Below are 20,427 nucleotides of genomic sequence, written 5' to 3' on the forward strand. Positions count from 1 at the left end.
CGTGCTCAACGGAATCCTCCTGCGATGTTCGCTCCATGTAGAACGCTCAGGCGTAGTACTTCACGTAGATCGACAGCGGACTCAGTTGGTGGTAGAGTAATGAATAAATGTGTTTCAAACGCTGTCCAAGCTGATAGACAACGTGGTATGCGTCCCGTGTTCGATTTAAGGTACGTGGATCATTGGGTTGTGTCCGAACTATGGAACCAGAAGCTCCTTCACGTGTTTCTAGTCGCTTCGTCGAGTTGGAAGCCGGGTCTCTCGGGAGGCATAACATTGCCCACGATGCTGACCTTCCTTCGCCAAGTGACATGAGTGGTTTGACATTCGCAGTAAGCCAGATATCCCCCCGGCAACAATGCCAAAAACGATCTTCCTGTTCTCTTTCGCCGTGACGTTGACGGCGTGGTCTTTTTGTCGGATTCTGAATTGCTCGGAAACGCAGTTCCTGGCCATCGCCAGTCGTAGATTACGACATGCCCGTCACTGTCGCACATCGACGTATGGCTGGCCAGACTATGCCGTGATGTGTTTGAATGGAAAGCCATGGTAATGCTGATTGTGGAAAACTGACTTCAATCTTCGTAATGGATATGAAAGATTGAGGCACAATGCTCAAGCATGTGGCCACGCTCGAGATCTCTCGAAGGCATTCGCGGTAGACAGAGGACCTGGAATCAGGTTTTCGTAGTTCGAAACTAGCCCTGGACAATGAGGGTGCACAGCCCGTCGGAAAGGTCGAGTGGTGCGATATTCGGTGAGTAAGGCTCGGAAGAGATGGTTTGGGGGAGGCGTTCCTGTGCCCACAAATGTTAGTTCTTGGTTCAGCGGCGGTCAAGCAATCTGTCGGAGGAGAGCATGTTGGAGGCAAAAGTAGTACTGACATTCGCAAAGTTCGACGAATAGACCAGCTGGCTCATAATGTGGGTAGAAGAGGGCAGTTATTGCTAGACAAACCCGACATTGGCCATGGTATCGTGCTCAAGCAACCCGGGAGCGAGGGAGCAAATCGGCGGCCAACGATGCCAATGGGCGGGAACTTTCTGCCGAGCGCGGCACTTCTACACAGAGTCAGTATTGATTCGGGCCATGGACGGAACAAGCAACGCGAATATTCGGCGAGACGATGCCTTCGGAGTGATTCCGGGGGGTTGCCGAGGATTTCTTCGCTAGAGATTCCGCCGTGGTGACAAGAGCAGTGACGGTTGCGTGGTCCGGGGGAATAAAACTAAGACTCACGTAGGATGAAGGAAACAGATCGTGACCATCTGCTTGGAAGCTTCGGCAGTAGTCTTTCGCTGCCTGGTTTCCAATGTCTTGGGAGGAAGGTACTGTACGAGCAAATTTTGCAAAGCCGCCAAACGTGCAGCAACGGAAGGTCGAGGATTTGTCGTGTCATTTAGATGACACAAAGAGGCAGGCGTGCTGCCAAAATGTCTGCAAGCTTGTTATTTTGGCATTATTTTGCTTTGTCGTGGCGTTTCTTTCGTCACGAAGCTTCCCCTCCTTTGTCATCACGTTTCCTTTGTTCTGAAATCTCTGGTAGCCTTTGTTGGCAGTACGTATCTATTCCACCGCCCTCCATCGTCTCGAGCAATGTAGCATAGACAAGTCTCCAAAATACGAGTTTCCAAACCAAACAAAATGCCGCGCCCAAAATTTACGATGCCAGATTTATATTACTTGCTCTTCTCAAATAACCTTTCTGCTCTAATATCATATTCCGCAGATCGAAGGCCTAGAGAATCTCGAGGAGACAAAAGAACGCTACAGGGGCCCGAAAAGTGGGAGTTCCAACCTGCGGATGTTCCGCTCCGGCGTACGTGGGATAAATGACAAATCAGATACAGCCTCCTGTTCATAAAGGAACGAACCAGGTGGGGGGAAGCTGACCCCAATTTGAGTGTCAGTGTCTCGATCCGAGTGAGCTGTTGGCCGTCATGGTATCCAAACTGTTGAGAACTTTGACTGTCCTCTAGGCTCGCAAATGAAATTACCCGACATGATACATAGGCTGTTCGGGTAGGATGAAGGCACCTGAAGTCTGACAGGACTTATCTCTTCATAACGTAGAACATGTCGCCGAGGAGAAATATTCAAGACATGTTCCAGGCCATACTTCTTCCCCATCTCGTATCACCTTGTAAAAGATAGTCGGCAATTTTCCCGATCGAACTACCAATCTGTCGCCATGCTTCTCAGTCGATGTTACAGCCAATACAAGTGCCTGAGGAAGCTTGTCCGGATCTGTTAGACATCTTGTGGGGCCAACCTGACGTCCTGTAGACACTTCACGTCCTTGAGCAATGCCAGGCATTAGGGCAGGCCACAGCGAGGTCTCGGATCGGCTAAGAAGGGCAGATGAGGGATTGCTAGACGATTTGAACTCCTTCTCGGCAAGGGTTCAAAGACCCAGATCCGCATCTTTAGCCTTCTCTCGGACATCTGGACTCCAGGCAGAGCCCGCCACGCTGACCTAGTCGGGCGGTTCCTTACTTTGTGGAGTGACAGCGGACTGAACATGTGTCCGCTCAATGAAATGTCGACGTGCTATTTATGTGGCACTCTTATCAGAGCTGAAACTCAATGAAGTCCGAAAGCTTAGATATTCCAGCTCGACATATCCGGCTTTAGCTGGTGAGACTTGCGGATCGACCGAGGCGGAGGACTTTTGATGGTGATGACCAATCGGAGTGTATCAAAGAAGCTCAGGCGCGGACTCAGCTCTAGAGCATTGTGTGTTCATGACCATTGCTTGCTACATCTAATCAAATACATCTCTACGAATGTCATCCTTTGACAATGCATTTTCATTTGCTGAAACCACTGCTCCTAGTGGAGATCATAATTGCCCCGGCGGGTGCTGAGATCGGCCCCACACGGTCCGTGCCGAACCGGAAGGAGTGGGGCCGGGATGACCTAGCAACTAAAAGTCCCACTGCTCACTTTCTGGGGGAGTTGCAGCGCTAAGTAGTTAGCTATTCCACCAAGGTAGATACGACAGGCAGTCTCTTTAACAGACTTTATTATCTATAAAAAGGCACCTGTTAATTAGTGAGTAGAGAACGTGGCTGTGCGCAGAGACGTGGGGGATTTGCAATTGAAAAATCACGGGTTTCGAATCTGTTACGTCACATCGTACCTACGCTACCTACGTTATGAAGCAAAAACAAGGCAGCAAAAAACATACAACACCAGGTATTCGCTGGTCGTCACCGACCCAACTACTAATCCGGCCCTCCCTGGCTTATCTATGGGAGAGCGGACGGGATCCCGAGTTCTCCAGTGGGTATGGTCGTATGTGATGGTTTCGGGGCCCGAGACACATATAATGGCTGTATTTGGACAGACACCAGTCGGCAGGACCGCGCCGTTGTCCCTACCTTTCTCATGTTTAATGACCAACAGTTCTCAAAGATCTCACCTATGGCCCGAAAGGCCTAAGCAACGTGTGGTTTTCGTTAAAACGTGGTTGGACAGATTTCCAGGGTCCGGTCCTGATGCTTTTTGTACCTAGTCAATAGACGGGGCAGGAGGGTCCTAAGCATTTGGTCAGGTCGCACTCTGCTGCTGAGTCGATGAGGCGGATGGGGCTTTGAAGACTTTGTCTTTCGTTTCTCTGTTATTCTTGGTTCCCTCTTGTCAAACCAAACACACAGTCGAGCCAAGCTTTTGCGCCGGTGTCGTCAACTCAATCATCCAAAACCACAACCAAACTCTGAACGGGCACTCGAAAACACCGAACCATGGTGCAAAATCTCTAGTCAAGAGGAGACTTGAGGCTTACAAGAACGTTTACTTGGTGACACGGCTATTGCTTTCACCTGGACCCTCTTTGCGGCACCACTCTGCCACACATCTACCCCTGTCACCCGCAGACATTGGTCCTGATACACTCCATTCGCCTTCAGACGTCCTTGGGATCATCATTGAGACCGCATACCACTTACGTATCTCCCCTAACTGTATCCCGACAACAGCTAGAGGCAGAAAGCCATAGCGGCGACCTCGACCGATAAGTTCTCAGCCACGTTTCTTACGCCTTAGTTCCTCTTGATAGGTAGAGAATAAGGGATAATGTTTGTAGCCAGGACGAGCATAACAACTAGGTGCTTCCTTAGGGGATAGCTGTTGCGTGTTTGCTGGGTACGAACAACGGTCTGATTGATGCAAGGTCGGCGCCATACCGGGACAGGAATCTTCCACCAGAACGGATGCTCGTTATGGAACCCCATGGCACTTCTGGATCACTGTCACTGATAGTCAGGGATTCCGAATTGGACTGAGACTTTCGGCTACGGGAGGGATACCTCAGCAAACCTGTTGCAGAACCGCCAAAGGCGTCGTGTCACCATGCTAAGGAAGGTGTCAACCACGTGGCGAAGCTTCAGTGCACTTGCACGACGAATTTACATCCTTGCAGCTGCGTCTGAATACATTCGATCTCATTTCCTGGGCGTCACTACCGGGAAGACACTTTCGCTTTGTCAACACAGAGCACAGGCTGGTATTGATTCCTTGTCTTAGCAAGGTTGCTTTGGAATGATTGGAAATCTGACCCTTCGTTCACTCTGGCAGTTCCGATACCAGCGGGGACGATTTTGTGCCTGGGATATGCAACGAAGTGAAGCGATAATGCTGTTTGAGTTGACAATGACAAGCAAGGTTAGTCTGGCACGTTTCATTCGAGTCCTTTTATAAAACAAATTCAGTAAGCGTGCATTGCTGCTGAATACTCTGAAATCGCCCAAAAAGTCTGTCTTACTGATTCGGCTTAACCCATGACTTGTTCTTCGTCTACGTAGAGCTGACTGTGCTACAAGGGCATTCAGGCAATAAGCCTATTCTTGGACTCTGGAGAATTCATGATGAGGTAGCCTTCCTACCTCGACGAGGTTCGATGGCCCACAGGATAAGTTGAAAGTAGTGTTCGCGGGTCAAGAGAGCCAATCTCATCCAGAAGCCTAAAGCGCAGTTGTCCCGGGCGTCGCGAAAAACATCAAAGACAACCTTTGTGCTTCGACTCTGGCCAGATGATTGCCACCGGGAATGAAACAATGCTTTGTTCGTGTGACAATGACTTTGATTCTCTTCATCACTTCAACTGATGAGTGTCTTGATAACAATGAATTGTTTATGGTGTCTCAAAGAGTCAACCGACAAAGAAAACAACGTCCCGTCACTTTATTCCATAGTACCAACCGGCCACATCTGGGCCTATGTCTTTCGCCGAACTCCAGACAATACTTGGTTATTTGAGAATCATCTGCTTCCGAACTACGGAAACAATGGACTGTTCATGAGCATGAAGTACCTGCTGATGACTTTTATAAATATTTAAATCATATCTCGCTGTCGTAAGTCCTGCCTCAATCCCATCAGCATTCATCGGCAGCGTCAACTCGACCGCTTGGTTTCGTGAAAAAGGAGCTGAATTCTGAATTCAATTGAACAAATACGCGGCCAAGTCCCTTATCGAGAATGTCACGATACAACCTACGGCCACGCAAACAGAAGCAGAAGCCTCAACCGATAGTCCGACCACCAATTCCACGATCTTCAAAAACATTCATCAACCAGAATCAGGTAAAGGCCATCGTCATGATACACAAAAGAGGGCTACGCAGACTCAGGCAAACGGTCAAGGAGGCCATGTGGCGCGCTGAAAGTCCGATAGATTTCGAGTACAACGAGATGCACTGGGTGAGCCAAGAATCAACCTACTGAACAACTTCTGTGGAGTTCATGTTTTCCAGCAGCTAGGCATACTTATAGCTAGTACTCTCGATCAAAAGAATTATGCAACACTATTTGAGGTCGTTTCATTATTTCATTATTTCATCCCGACCTGTGTTTGTTCTTTCGATTGAGGATCGCCGCACACGGGATGCAGCGAAAGAGGAATCGACGGAGCATCGAGCCGCAGCAGCCAGACAAAGAGATAATAGTCCAGATTTTACACTAAAGAACAATTCAATTTATGCACAAAGTTTGGCATTGCATGTTTAATGAGAATTCGAGACCAAAGACCATCCCGGCCAATTCGCCGCGTAAACAGGGCCCCGGCATCGTCCGGAGCCGTGCGAGCCCCACCCGAGCGGATCGGGAGCCGGTCAAGTCACTCGGTTTCATCTCGAGTCAAAGCCGCTCAACGATGTTCTATCACTATCTCCTCAGTCTTGATCGTATTTCATCTTTTCCAGCTTCTTCGAGTCGATTTCGGCGGATCCTAAAGGGCTCATCTCCGTGTACTCCGCATGGAACGTCTGCCTCATCATGTTGACTTCATTGCTACCTATTGCCTGAATCACCTTATTACCAGAGCCTCCCTCGTATCAGTTCGCGCCGCATATAATAGTGCTTTGAATGAGTCAGAATCAGAACCTGCTATCCTACGAACCTGTCCCCTACGCCCCTGAAGCCAAAAGTGTTCTGGTGACTTCGGGGTGAAGGAACAACCTTTCCAACCCGGGCCTTGCAGATGTTTGTTGGCTGTGACGAAGCTCTTAATATAAAGTCACTGTGAACCAAATATTTGACCGATAAAGAGTGATCTTCTTCCGCAAAAAAAGGATCCTTTCATGGTGATTCGAACCTTATAGAGTTGATCATGATTGTCAAAAATGTTTCTCGGCAATCTTCAGTTTTTGAGACCCAAATTCATCGTGGAATCCTCCGAAACACCAACAACTGACGCCGTGATTCATATTTCTCAGATGCTGTTCAAACCCCTCGTCAGTCGATCTTTCCATGTTGCCAGCCATGTACATGCTCGGACTGCAGAGTCAAGTCAATAACGGTAAGTTGAGCCATCTCTTCTCTGTGGGTTTCAGTTTGAGAATTCTCTCATTCTGCTCTCCCCGGCGAGAGAGGCAGTTCGAAAATTGCAGCAGAAAGCCCCTTTGCACTCTATGACCCGTCAATCCAAGTCTCATCAATTCAAGTACTGTCCACCTCGCTTGATATCATTTCGCTCGAGACTGCGGGATGGTCTCGCGACAACACCTGTTCAGGCTGGGTAGGGCGGCTCCACGTCCATTGCCTCCTTGACGGTCAGCTGCACAAGAGACACGTATCTGCCCCGTATCAGTTAGGGTTCCTCACCAGACTCTCCTTGCTCCTCGACGTAGACTCCGTGGCCGGCTCTGGCAGACCAGCCCCCCACCCACCATCATAAAACATGCGGGCCCGGTTTGTGTCTCCGACTCCCGCCTCGAAATCCCGTGTCTCTCCGATGCGCAGCCGGCATTTGTTTTGCATTAGCGGACCAAGTGGTGCCCGCCCTCTTCGTGGAAAATAGCCAGTCCCTCGTAGTCAACGGCTTCTGGAACAGTATCAGCGAGCATATCCTCGTAGGAAGACGTCAGAAACAGGGAGAGAAAGTCTCGCACCTCCATTATCTGTCAGGATTTCAGCATTGGTGCACGCTGATAGCGTAAATTTAAAGAGCGGGCTTCCCCAATCTCCCTTCATCGCGTCTTCTTCCATCAGAAGTACTCTTGCACTTTGACGCACAGATGAACAAGCGTAGTAGAGCCTGGAGACGTGAACAATGTCTGGGAAAGTCGGGACAACTAAGTCGAACCAGACGCCATTCTCCCTCGCCTCTCCAACCCCACACATCGAATCGGAGGTCCCTAACCTTGTTTTCGGATGGTCGATATCGTATCATGTGCCGTACCATGACGACTGCAGAAGGTAGAGAAGGAAGAGGAGGAATGAGGCTGTGCCTGTCGCAGGATGTTCCGGTCTTGAGGTGGTGGTCCCGGGTAGGACGAACGTCGACTTCCGGGGAGCAGGGATGTTGAAAAAGCCGCGGCTGAGAGTCTGACGTGTGACTATGGTGAAGGCAATCTACAGTGTTAGACAGCTCGCGGGCGACAGGAAATGACAGCAGACTTACGTCAAAAGATACGTCGCTAGATCGGCGCTTCCGAGGGTTAGGACGGCGGGACGGCTCCTTGACACCCACGTCCTGATCGAATGCAGCATCGACTGTGGCTGGGGTTCAGCATTTCGGATCTGCAGATTCGGTCGAATTTGTGCAAGACACAGAGATATTGTGTCTGAAGAATGATTCGACGTGCGAATTCCCTGGAGAAATCTTAAAATCCGGAAGATCTTCCCGTTCGTGACTTGTCTGGAGAGAACCTCCGGAGACAAGGGAACTTCATATTGTCTGTGTCAGAAACCATGGCAAACGGCTAGCGGGGAAGCTGGGAGGTACATACTCACCTCATTGAAGTAACCTTTAATTCTTGGTACCCATTCCAGGCGGCAGCGATGTTGAAGTTGCCTGAGGATGGCGATTTGCGCTCTTCTTTGTCTCGACGTGTGACGAGGCTTTTTTGAGACTAGCGCACGGAACGGCAGAGTGCAGGCCTTCATAGGCAAGTATTGCGGTCTTGTCTTCCACGAACCAGCCAGATAGCCGAATGGTTGTAGACTTTGAAGCGTAAGGACCTGACGTGATGCCCTCCGGACGGTCACTGATCTTGGGGCTCCTGTTCGAGTCTGGCTGGTTCCTTTTTTTTTGGTCTTCTTTCATTTTATTATGCAGCCACCTTTTTCTTGCTTTGGTATCACGTCCTGTGTCTCACTCCTCATTGTTGCAATTGCGTTTTTCGGAATATGTATTGTCTGTCGGTCATCATGACAATCTCTACGAGACTTCCATCCAGCCCGACTTTGAGGAGGAGACAAGTCATTATTCCAGAATCGTTCCCACGTGATCCTTGACCCCGAGGGCCTCCAGAAGAAAAGAGGCGTCGGGGAAAGACAAGTATATTTAATTGCGCCCAGTTTTCTTTGTCAAGCCCAGACAGAAGCCCTCAAGGCAAGTTTATCATGTCTGGAACATCTCTTGGTTGCACCCATACCTGAATTGAGAGGAAGCTGCACCAGAGAAAATGCGTGTGGTCCTGCCGTCCAAGGCTAAGGACACGATGACATGGTCGCCTGGGCAACTTCAGAGCCAGGTAGATGCCTCAGGTACTCCTTAGGTAAGCAGGCCGAATTCAACCCCATCATGGAACAAAGATGATGCTCCGTCAACCTTCTACAACAGGTTGCGCCTTTGGGCAGCATGTAGCACAAGAAAATCTCAGTATCAGATCCATCCGATCGAGCAACGCTCCAACTGACACCATTTCCGATTTAGCTGTCTCCCGGCTTCGTGTGGACGAACGACGAAGCTTGAACCCAACAGGACAATCAAATCACCATTGCATGACCCCAGACCGTCTCTCCCAATGTCTCTTTTCACGCTAATATTGATTTTCCCAGGTCCAGAGGAGCAAGTGAGGTGGAAATCGCCTACCCACAATCTCATCTCTCTAGTTGTCGCCAAATTCCAGGACCCACGACACAGCGTCATCCCTCGTCCACGAGATCTTCGAGTCGCTCGAAGCCGCATCCCTCCAATTGCTTCTATCTAAAAGCAGGCGCCACATCTTCCACGCTTTCATCCAACTCATCATTCGACTTTCACTGCACTTCGGATTGTCGGTCAATCGAAGAGACCGCCGTCATCGTCGCTACCCCTTCAACGAGAGCATCGCCAGCCACACAGGCACGCCGATCATCTACTCCAAACACTGAGTCACCGACACTCGAGCTGCGCGGGGGAGTCATGCACCGCGCCATCACGTGCCCATTATGCCGCGGGTCAAGAAGTTTCGAACGCCCTGGCGGACTGAGCACATCAAGCTATGAACACGGCGACATGTTTCCTCTGCTGAAGCGAGCTCAAGGACCACGAGAATGCGATTTCCACCTGTTCCAATGTGTGGACTGGCGCGGCTGGTTCTAAAACGCCTCCTTGCACTTCCTCTCACGACAACGCTGTTCAGAGGGTCCATCTTCGAGGGCGCGTCATGTTCCGTCCTCAAGACTGGACTACTTTCAGCAAGACGTCTCTTCCATCTTAAGTGCCGCGAGTCTCTATATTGCGATACAGATTGCCTTCTAACCTGTCTCTAGACAATGAGAGACCTGGATGTTTGCTTCCCCCGATGTGAGCATCGAATCCAAAGAAGAACGAAGGACATGGCCACCATCTTGTGTACTTGCCCACAACCGCGTCTTGCCAAGGCATCACGAGATCAATGAAGCCCAATAGCTAGGATCACGCGCCAAGATACCATGCTATCACCGAGGGACTTCGACGGTCTTGTCTTCGACTGCTTGGCCTCCAAAAACTACACATTCACTCCAAAGTATCAGCCGAAGTCGGCAGGACGATTCACACCTGCATCGTTCTCTTCACCGCTTGCGAGTCCGATATCCGCCCCTCTCATTATGCATCAACATTCAGAAGCACTACGTTCGAGGGGATGGAATCATGACCTGACTTCAAAGTCCGTCTGTGTTCAGAGGTGTTCCACGTCACGCAATGAAACAGAACAAGAATACATGTTCGACTGTCCGAGGAGCGCCGCTATCCGCGGCCAACCGTACTCGTTGATGTTGTCTGGTCAATCAGGTTCCCTCCGACAGAATCAGCCAGACAGGTGCGGATTGTTCTTACCTTTTGGCTTGAGGTGTTCCGAGTGATCATGGATAGTTTGGTTCGGAGAGCTGTGTGAGTCTCAGGCACCCCCAGTGTTGGCCACTGAGTGAATGACAGGGGGAAGGAAGAGGTCTGGGAAGCTCGTGGTGATCGAACTGAGGCATAGGAGGGGGAAGAAGAGAACGTACAGCGGTTTCCATTTCAGCTTCATCTGACCTCTAGGCACCATTCACCCCGATCGACATGACAAGGTGACGAAAGCTCAGTCACAGTGATGCCACAACGTTACCTCGACCTCTCAAAGCTTGCATCAGCATATTTCTCTACCTCGAACACCGCTGGTTCTCGGAGGACTCCAAGCAGCGACAGTTACTGTCTAGATTGAGAACAAGGTCTTTGTGCATGACTCGGTCAACCACGGAGATGCGCTGCAGGTTCGCGGCGTTCTTTGTGCGTTCCGTGGCTTGCGTGAGCCTTTCATCGTTCCCGTCTCCGTTAATAGTGGAGGGTTTCCGCGTAATGATAGCAGATTAGTCGAAAACAATGACTTCGGCAGTATGTATGGACTCGTAGGAAGCACGTAGCTAGGGAGACAAAGATAATACACGATAGCGCATGGCCAGCTGTGCCGAACTCCGAGCAAAGTGTCTTCATCTCGATGTAGCTCAACCAAGAGCAGCCTTCTGTATTGACAGCCCTTCCGAGTGCATTCCTCGCTGTAGTGATGACGCGATATCGGCCATCTTTCATACCAAATGGGCGTGTCCAACGTCGAAGACCTTTCGGGTAGGTCTTCCTGTTTGCCTTTCTTTCTGTCCAAGCTAGCCACTTCGTCGAATCGAAACCCAAAGAGGTGTAAATCTCTTACACTGTTTCGGCACCTGGCTGGAGGTTAGCTCAAAAACACAACAAGACGTAAAGCCAAATCCTTGACAACCACTGGAGACATACCTGTTGCAAAGCATTTCTCGTTCACTCGCGTCGTAACCGCTTTGAGCGCCGAAATGGCAGGTCCGGTGGCGCTGTGCGCTTCATGAATCGAGCCTCGGGTTCATGTTCCTTCTCGCTTACAACCTTCTCGTCCCTCTCGCTCTTGACTTCCACATCCCTGTCTGCCTCTACCTTCACGGCATCCTCCGCCTTGACCAACGTATCCGGGTGAGGTAGCGCTTCGATGATCGACGCGTTACCCGACTGCCATGTCTTGCGCATCTCCTGTTCCACCTTGAGGGTTCGTTCGCCAATCTCGGGAGGCTTTTCGAAGGTAGTCTCTTGTGAACGGTCTGCGGCCGTCTGCTTCTTCATCTCGAGTTGTTGCTTTCGTGCCACGGCAAGGTACTTGAGTCTCGCGAGGTACTCGGTTGGGTTGAGGCCAGCGCTGGCCTCAACTCCAGCCCAGAACGCTGTCGTCAGCGGTCCACTCAAATCCAAATGATCGAAGGCCACGGGTTGGCGAAGGCCCAGGACGTCGGCTTTGTAGGTCAATCGAAGGAGCCCATCGCGCGTCCATCGGGGTGACGCGCTGCGTATACGGATCGGTTGGCGCTCTTTCCGAGCATGGCGGGCCCGGTCTCCAACAGCGTCCTAGAAGCCAAAGACTGTATCGGGCGCCGCCAGCTGGGCCTCGCTTTCCGTGACCCATCGAATCTCTGTGCTCGAAAACGCAACTCGGAACTCGAACTCGTCCAAATCTGAAAGAGCAGGCTCCGCGGTCGTGCGGCGGCGGCGCCTGGCCTTCTTGCGGCGCCAAGTGAGGATTGTGCCGTATGGTGCGGTAGAGGACGAGGGCATCTCGAAGTCCGAGGAAGCCATCGTTCAGGTAGGTCGGTATGGCCGTCGCTGCAAATGGTCGGTTTCGAAGTGGCGCCTGGGCGAAGTCGCTGTTGGTCGATGGAGGACGAAAGGGAGGAAAGTTGAATGCCGCTGTGACAACAAACGTGCCGATTCTGCCGCTGTCAATTTTCACCGCTCGCGAATGGGCCCACCTTTCGGGTCCGAGCGCCTGATCCAATTGCCCGACTGCCGGCTGGTAAGCGAATCCTGGACTGCTGAAAAGAACAGACATGCGTAGGGGGACATCTCACTTGCTGTCGGTCAATGGCGAAGTTCTTGTAAGATAATGAATAAGAAGGGCTTCTGCTTTTAATCACGCCGTGGATTGATACTCGGCGAGGGCAACCGCAATCCAAGCCTCAAACCGACTGGGACTGGGACGAAGATCATTTTTGGCTGAACAGAGGGTCGACTTTGCACTTGGAAACGATATGTAAAATCCAAACGCGATGGAATTCCAGTAGCTCTCGTGGTGATACCTGAGAAGGACATTTAAGCCATTCCGAGATGAGATGTTTAAATATGACAGGCTCTGATTGCTGAAGGTAACATTCGGAGCTTTGAGGTCGCCATTGATGGTGTCCAACAATGGTACCGTTGATCCCAAACCCCAAGTGAAACATGAAGTCTATTTTCAAACGGAGAGCAAAGGAAAAGTCCAAAGTCAACAATGACAAGTGACTGTTTGCAAGCGACCTGAGTGTTCGACCATTGAACAAAGAGTAATTCACGGGTCTCAGCTCCATTCAATCAGGGGCCATGACCTTCTCCAATACCTGCCTGACCCAGACCTCTTATTTCTCATATACATCTACTTTCACAATCAAATTCATGTCGTTCAGTTCTTTGGAAGAACTGTTTTGGTCTGGATTACTTGGTTTCATAGATTTCGGCCACAACTTCTCCTTGGTCGCTGTGTTTTTTTCGCTTTCAATTCCGGTAAATAATTCTCCTGACGCAATACCCAAGTCCCTTCCCCCTCGTTCAGCTTCTTACTTGGTTGTTTTGGGGACTGGCAGCTGAGAGGGGCAGCTCTCAACACCTTGGCCCACAGGCAAATGTATTCACGGATCAACCAAAGTTTCCAAGGGTATGTGTAGTGTTTGAGAGGCTGCAGACCCACAGTAGATCGATGACATCGCATATCACACGCTCAGTTTCATACCCCCGGGCTCATCTCCGTGAACTGACCACGCATCGGCATTGTCTTGCGTCCACCGCAACAACTAGCTCGCGCGTGATACTCAAGGGTCTGAACTCAATTCTGATCTCGCCTGCTCGCCAATCATGCGTGGGCATGTGTCCAGAAACGAAAGCTGCATGATTCGCGCGTGATGGCGAAACTCAAACTCAACGACAGATGGAACCTTGAGTTCTGCATGGGAGCCGGTATTCACCGGACCGGAGCAGTGCTGGTCCCGCTAAACCTCAGCATGGACGAGGTCCGTCCCGACAGGTTTTCAACAGAGGCGTTGCTTCTTGGGTAGAGAGTCCGTGGCTGCTCGCCGTTGTAAATAGAGCAATGTCGCGGGTCCAAAAGGCCACTGGCCATAATGGGAGTGCTACCGACGATGCAGACCGTGGCAGTGTAGCCTCTTTATGATCCAACACCTTCCTTCCAGGTATTATTTCTGATACTGGCCACCTTCAGGCACCAACTGCGAAGAGCAATGAGAGCAATGTCTGCGAGAGAGCGGACGACTCTTCGACGTTTGCTATTGGAACGATATTATGTGCTGTTGTACCCTGGGGGTGATTGATGGCGCTGCAACAAACGGCCAGAGAAGGCACCCACTTGGAATGACAGGGCAACGAGCGAGCATATTATCCGTTCTCGTCTGGAGGTATCTGCAGGCGATATGCACTGAAGAGTATCTGCTAAGATCAAGGCCCTTCAGTTTCTCATTTCGACATACTGACGTGCTTTGGCCAGAATCACTTTCGTGGCTACGCCCCCTCATCACGTTCGATGGTACGCTCTGGGGAAGTTTGATCTCCTTCTGATCTCAGGCCGTACGCATTGAAATTCCGTGGGTCGGAAGAGATGATCAGAGAGTTTCTCAGCATTCTTCCTCCCAAACCAAGCTCCATTTGCCGTTGGAGCCTGAAAATGATTCTCCGATTTCCAGCCTCCGGCGTCGGTTTCGATCGTAATTGTTTTCGGGTGATGTCTCTGTGTTTTTGTCACATTGACCGTTTCTGCTAGAACACAAGCTTTTTCAGTGCGTCCTCTCGCTGTCCTTGAAATGTCCGTACCAAGCGTAGCCTTCCGCTTTCATACGTCGTGCCTATGCTTGTGAATAGCCACGGCGGATAAGGTGTCTCCAGACTCGTGTGGCTCGGTTTGGGCAGCCATGGCAATGAATACAGGTGCCGTGTTGTCCCTATGACGGCCTTGAATGACTTCCAGCGCTCCAGCAGTCTGGGAGATCGAAAACGTCGGGGTTCCGGGGAACGAGAGATAAATATGGAATCCTAATGATGTTAATTAAACAGTTTCCAAATACTCCATCCAAGGGATTAAATGCTGATGCATCACTATTGCCACATCATAGCCCTGGAGTAGTTCGACGAAGTCTCAATCCATTTCAGCCGTGGGGAGGAACCTTTGACGCTTTGCGATGGGCGAATGTTGAATCTCCGACCTGCAAGCCTGGTCCCATCGTCATGAATTTGGAAATTTCCATGCTTATCCTTCCAGGCCGTCGACAAGTGTGCCTCGCAAACTGGGAGGAACACCCCCAAAGATACAAGCCGGTTGCGTGCTGAGGCATTAGCTGCCAGAGAGCGAGATGAGAGGCCTCGACGGATGTGCGTGAAACCGGAGGATGATTCGTACGAAGTTCGTTTCAAATGTTCACTCGCTTGGCATGCCGAGATGTCGAATGGGGTCAGAAAAAGCAGGGCTCCTGTATTGGGACGGCGCGGCAAATTGTACTTGCGTGCGGTGTGCTCGTGGGCCGCACTTGACCATGGCAGCAGGGATCGGATCCAGATGGGCTCCACGGGTGGGTGGTCTCTCGTGTCGTCCCATAGCTGAGAAGAAAGAAGTGTCGATGTGGAAAATACACGGTTAGGCATATCTACGCATGCTAGGTATACTTGGAAACTCACCCGATACGATGGGGTCGAGAGATGGGTGTGATCGGAAACCTGCCAAGGGCGCAGTCGTTGTTGAACGAATTTTCGGAGCTTGACTGTCCTAGATCCAATGGTTGCCGATATTGTCGACCTGTCGAACAGATTGCGGCGAGAGAATTTTGAAGTGATGTACGTAGTAGCCGGGATGAATGTCAGCGACGATGTCGACAGCCAACGAGACAGCAAGGAAGCCGACGAACCGAAGGCGATATCAGTAGTGCTGATAAAAGACAAGATGGAGGCCCAGCGCTTTGTTCGGCCCAACAAAATAAAATAGACAGGACAAAGGCCAATCGAAGAGCACAACGCATACCTCGTCCTCCAACGTAACCGGCACCTTTCTCCTGCTGAAGTTGCTTGCCAAAGGTGGCGGTGTCTCGATTTCCGGCTCAACTTCGGGATAGGCGGTGGGTTGGTCGGTGGCACTTGCCTACCTTATACCTACCAGGAGGCTTGTGGAAGCATTTAACAAGGATACTCTCCAAATCACGAGCGATGGCTGATTACCCGACTCAGCCAACAGTGCATTGTAATTGTCCCTTGAGGCACATTCCTTCAACTTCCTTGTTTCTTGGACAAAATAACACGAAAAAGTGAAAATGAGGTTTTCTTTTAGTGGAAAAGAGAAGAGGAATGGAAAACGAAGTATAAAAAAAAAAAAGAATGGCCATGAGGGAGATCGAACGACGGTGGTTGTAACTGACCCAGGAAACTTCAACCGGGGGAAACGGCCACTCAACCACTCGACCAAGTGGCCGGTACTTGTTGGTTGGAAGCACTCTCAAACCGGCCCATACAGGCATTGGCTCTTCCACAGGTTCCGAGTTGGCGGGAGACAACACCCTGTCCTAAACAACAACTCTTTTCCGACATTAAATCATCACCATTTCTTAGCCAATTTACTTCTAAATCCCAATAGCAATCCGCCATGTACCATTTCTAGCGTCTTCTCCGCCAGAAACGTAGTGAGCCCTCCGATCCTAGTCTATTGCTAGATGCAAGAGCTGCGCAAAGCGTAAGCCACGCAATAGACCAAACGGCAGCTTAAGCTCCCTAACTTGCAATCCATAGCACCCTTTAATCATATCACAGGCATCCAGCTAGAGGTTTCTACTCACCTCCACTCCGATCCACCGCATCTTCAGTCGCTGTGCTGCAAATCTGGGATCAGCACACCGCCGAAGAGGAACATGAGTGCGTCGAATATTAAGAAACTTTTCTGAATATTGAATGTTAAATGTGTACTCGTTGGGTATGGAGAGATATCTATGACCAGATTATAAGGGTGGCTGCATTGTATTGCGCGGCGTATTGCATTTGATGAGTGCGTCGAAGACGATCCCGCAGCATCTCATTTTTGCATCTCCTTCGTCAAGACGATGCATTCTGATCTGGTTTTCACAGTGACTAGTAGTTACCCTTGGGATTACCAACGGCGGCACCGGCATCTCTCCACAAGAGCCTTCTCTGTGGACGCTGGTATGATATTGAAGTCTGTTTTGACGGTCCATGTTTTGGTTCTCATCAGATTCTGAGATCAACGCCAAAGGGTCAAAGTCACGGATGGAAATGAAGGCCACAGGTCAACTATCACTGTTCTTGAAAGCTGTTATGCATTGATTATCAAGTCGTTGGAAAAGAAGTTCGGACATGGATTTCTCGGCTCGACGCAGCAACCGTAGTTCCCGAGATTAGCATACCACCAGACCTCAACCTGTGGTTCACGCACCGCATCGAGATGAATCTCGGGTTAGACACTTGGATTTGGATCAAGATACTTCCAAGAGATCTCGCCACGCGTTCCATCATATAATGAGATCAACCTACCATCTGCGGAGCAGTGTGGTCAACCTTCCCTTTTGACTATGTCTGTTCTCCTTCCTCCGCCGGGATCGAAAGTCTCAACGCTGCTCACTGGGGCCTTTGATGTTGTTCTCTTTGTTCAACTGTGGTCGGTCTATCGCAGAATAGACTTGGTATCACAAAGGGCGAGGGGAAACCCCGCCATTCGCCAACAGTCGCCTCGTTCCCCCGAATCAGCGGCTTTGCGCAGTTACAAACCTGGCCAGCCAGCAGTCATACTCCCCAGCACCTTTCTGACGGCGGCAGTTGTACCCATGTCTCTCCAGTAGGCCAACCCCTCCCGCATCCTTCTCGGCGCTCCGGGTGCTCTCATATCTTTCATGCTGCGCCGACTGTGCCCGTGCTGTTGTTGACACCGCTGTACGCCGACAGTGCTGGACTCATCTTCAGACTCTTCTGTGCCGATCGGGGAGGGAGAGGGATCTTGTCGAGATCGAGGGTACGTCCTGTCCCGGGGAAGTTCGTGCGGTTTCCGAGTACCTGATTTCTGTTAGCATGATCCAACGAAAAGGATAGACCGGAAGACTCCATACCTGGCATGTCCAAAGCAGGTGCTGCAGCGCCCTGCCGGCATATCTAGTCTGTGTTCCTCCAGAAGGGAGCCGTGTACCTCGCTGACACATTCAGAAGGCCAACAAGGCATCATGTGAGTCGCCTCCAGCCAATTCCCGGATGATCCGCCGCAGATCCATCCAAACAGAATGTCACCAGAGGGACTGTGATGTTTGGATGCCTTCGCAAGCCAGCGCAGCATAGATCCACAGTCGCGCAAGGAACAAAGGCGTCAATCCTTAGTGCGCAGCCTCGAGGGCCAATCCGTTTGGTAGACGACTGACGTTTGCCGCGCATTGCGGGTGCTGGTGTGTTTGGGAGGTCGCAAGTCGGGAAGTGCCAAGACAGAGTAGAGAACGGTCCTTGTAGACGCGGGCCGGGCTCCTGGACTTGGTGCCGGCCCTTCTGCAGGCTCCAGAGGCCTCGTGTTGTCGTTGCCAAGTTGGCCATTTCTTGGGCCCTCGTGGGAAAGCTCCTGGGTTTCCGATCGCGAGGCTTGCCCCTGTGTCAACTTCGTCAGAACAAACAGCTGTGACAGAATGGGGTTGAGACAAACAATGTTCATTGGGCGCCGCGGTTTGTACGGTGAACAGCCGAATCCGGCTTGTTTGTCGTGACCGGTCGGGGGTGAAAACTCTGCCCTTGGCGAGCTAGACGGCCTAGCGGGGCGGGCAAACATCGGTCAATCTGGCAGACAAACGCAGCAAGACAGATTTGATGGAAGTTCGTAAGTCTGGTCGAATTGAAGAGACAGCGCAAGTGAGCAGTGGAGAGTCGGCGAGGGAATTTTGTGCCGAATCATGGTAAGATGGTGTTTGGTGCATTGCTGTTGAGGTTTGCAGTTGTCGTCAAGTGACGCAAGGTGGAGGGGCGGTGTTTTCGACGATCCGACCCTCTGACGAGTGGAAAAGTCGGCAGTCGGCAAGACGCCTCGTAATCACACACTGTCCGTTCAGCTGAAGCCTTGATGACACCGTTTCTTGGCGCGGTCGCGCTTTGTCACGGAGTCGATCTCCAAGGTTCAGGACCCGCTCGTGGCGCGCATCCTCCAGCATCAACCGCAATCTAACGCTTGACTTGACCTCTTAGCCTTCAACTGTGGACCAGTCATACGCTCTATGTGACCGATGGATGCAGTAGGTTTTGACCAGCTCATGGGAGGTTGGTGGGATAATGGAGCATCGTATCACACGGGGAGGTGGCGCAACACTCGGCGACGTATTGACGAGCACCGTGAGCCCATAAAGATGTAGATGAAGACTCGTGGTCGGAGACGGCCAAGACGCAATGCGTCTGACGTTGAGAATGGTCTCTACCATGAATGCCATGAAGACAATCTGTGACTTGGATCGTGAGTAGCTGTGGTATCGCAAGGAAGGCGTCTTCGTCTTTCTGAACTCTTCAACCCCATGAAACACATTCTGGACAGACATATGCCCTGACACTTCGGTTCGAGGAACAGAAACTGCGACTTCGAGCTGGTAGCTCAGTCACAGCACACGCAACAACAAACGAAATAGAAGGGAAGGCTCGAAATCCGTTCACATCTTCCCGAGCCGTTTGCTTCGTCGTTTTGCTGGAATGCCCAGCTCTTTAAATTGTGAGGCGGCTCGGTTTGCAATTCGTAATGATAGATGCAGCACGATGAGTGGCGGCAATGTGTGTATAAACCTGAAGTACTGTAGCAGCCGTGGTTGAAAGAGATGTGAAATGTGAATTCGAAACTCGTGATGGGACTGACGGTGAAGGCGGTCCATCCTATGCACCAAGGCGACAGGACTATATCGCTCTCACAAGTGAGCCACTTCTTACAGGTCGGTAGCAACACATCTTCCTGAGACCAGAGGCCAAAGTCTTCCGTATCGAGTTGCACAATGTGCCAGTAGTTGCTGACCAGAGCTCTTCTAGCCAGGCCGCTCCGCAGGAACCGATCCGACGCCAATGACGACATGAGCACCAAGAAAAGGGCGTGCTCCACCAAGGAAAACGGCATGCGAGACTTCTTGTCTCGTGTTCATCGACCGCTGTCGCTGATGAGAGCCATTGCTAAGCTCCCGGAGAGGCTTTTTGACTCATGACGAAAAAGAGTGCAGTGGACGTTTTATGAGACAAGCGAGACTGTCCTTGGCTGCCAGACCTGAGGTTGTAAAATAGCTCGCGATGGCAAGGACTCGACGAAAAAACACAGCACCGCCCCCTGGTCGTGTAAGCAAAGCAAAACGCCCTGTTGGCCCGAAAGAAAGAATGGTGACGTTGTGCCACTGCCTGTTGTGGCGGTGCAAAGTCGCTTGCCTCCACAAGTCGAAGACCACGCCGTGCCGCCGGATTATCTTCCTTCTCAACGGGCAGACCTGCCTCCGTTGACCTGGTCTGAGGGGTGTTTGAAGCTCCACGGTAGGAAGCAGCAATCTTTGCAATCTGTCCTCTCGGATGCTACGGATCTCCCTGCCTTTTGCACCCGTCGACCTTTGGGAGAGTAGGGGATAAGCCATCGCGAATTCGGAGGCACCGGTTGATTCGGTGCCGGA

At 51.1% G+C, this 20,427-nt stretch overlaps 2 protein-coding genes across 2 annotated transcripts; both read right to left on the minus strand.

Annotated features, from left to right (window-relative positions):
* Positions 1-11,482: 11,482 nt before the first annotated feature.
* CkaCkLH20_12233 (uncharacterized protein) lies at positions 11,483-11,974 on the minus strand (the record flags this gene model as incomplete). Its single annotated transcript, XM_038894946.1, has 1 exon — positions 11,483-11,974. The coding sequence occupies one exon, from the start codon at positions 11,972-11,974 to the stop codon at positions 11,483-11,485; it is 492 nt and encodes a 163-aa protein (XP_038739730.1).
* A 120-nt stretch (positions 11,975-12,094) lies between these two features.
* CkaCkLH20_12234 (uncharacterized protein) lies at positions 12,095-12,301 on the minus strand (the record flags this gene model as incomplete). Its single annotated transcript, XM_038894947.1, has 1 exon — positions 12,095-12,301. One exon carries the CDS (start codon positions 12,299-12,301, stop codon positions 12,095-12,097), a length of 207 nt encoding a protein of 68 aa, XP_038739731.1.
* Between the last annotated feature and the right edge of the window lie 8,126 nt (positions 12,302-20,427).

This window comes from Colletotrichum karsti (genome assembly GCF_011947395.1).
Source record: "Colletotrichum karsti strain CkLH20 chromosome Unknown Scaffold56, whole genome shotgun sequence".
In the NCBI taxonomy this organism is placed as follows: Eukaryota; Fungi; Ascomycota; class Sordariomycetes; order Glomerellales; family Glomerellaceae; genus Colletotrichum; species Colletotrichum karsti.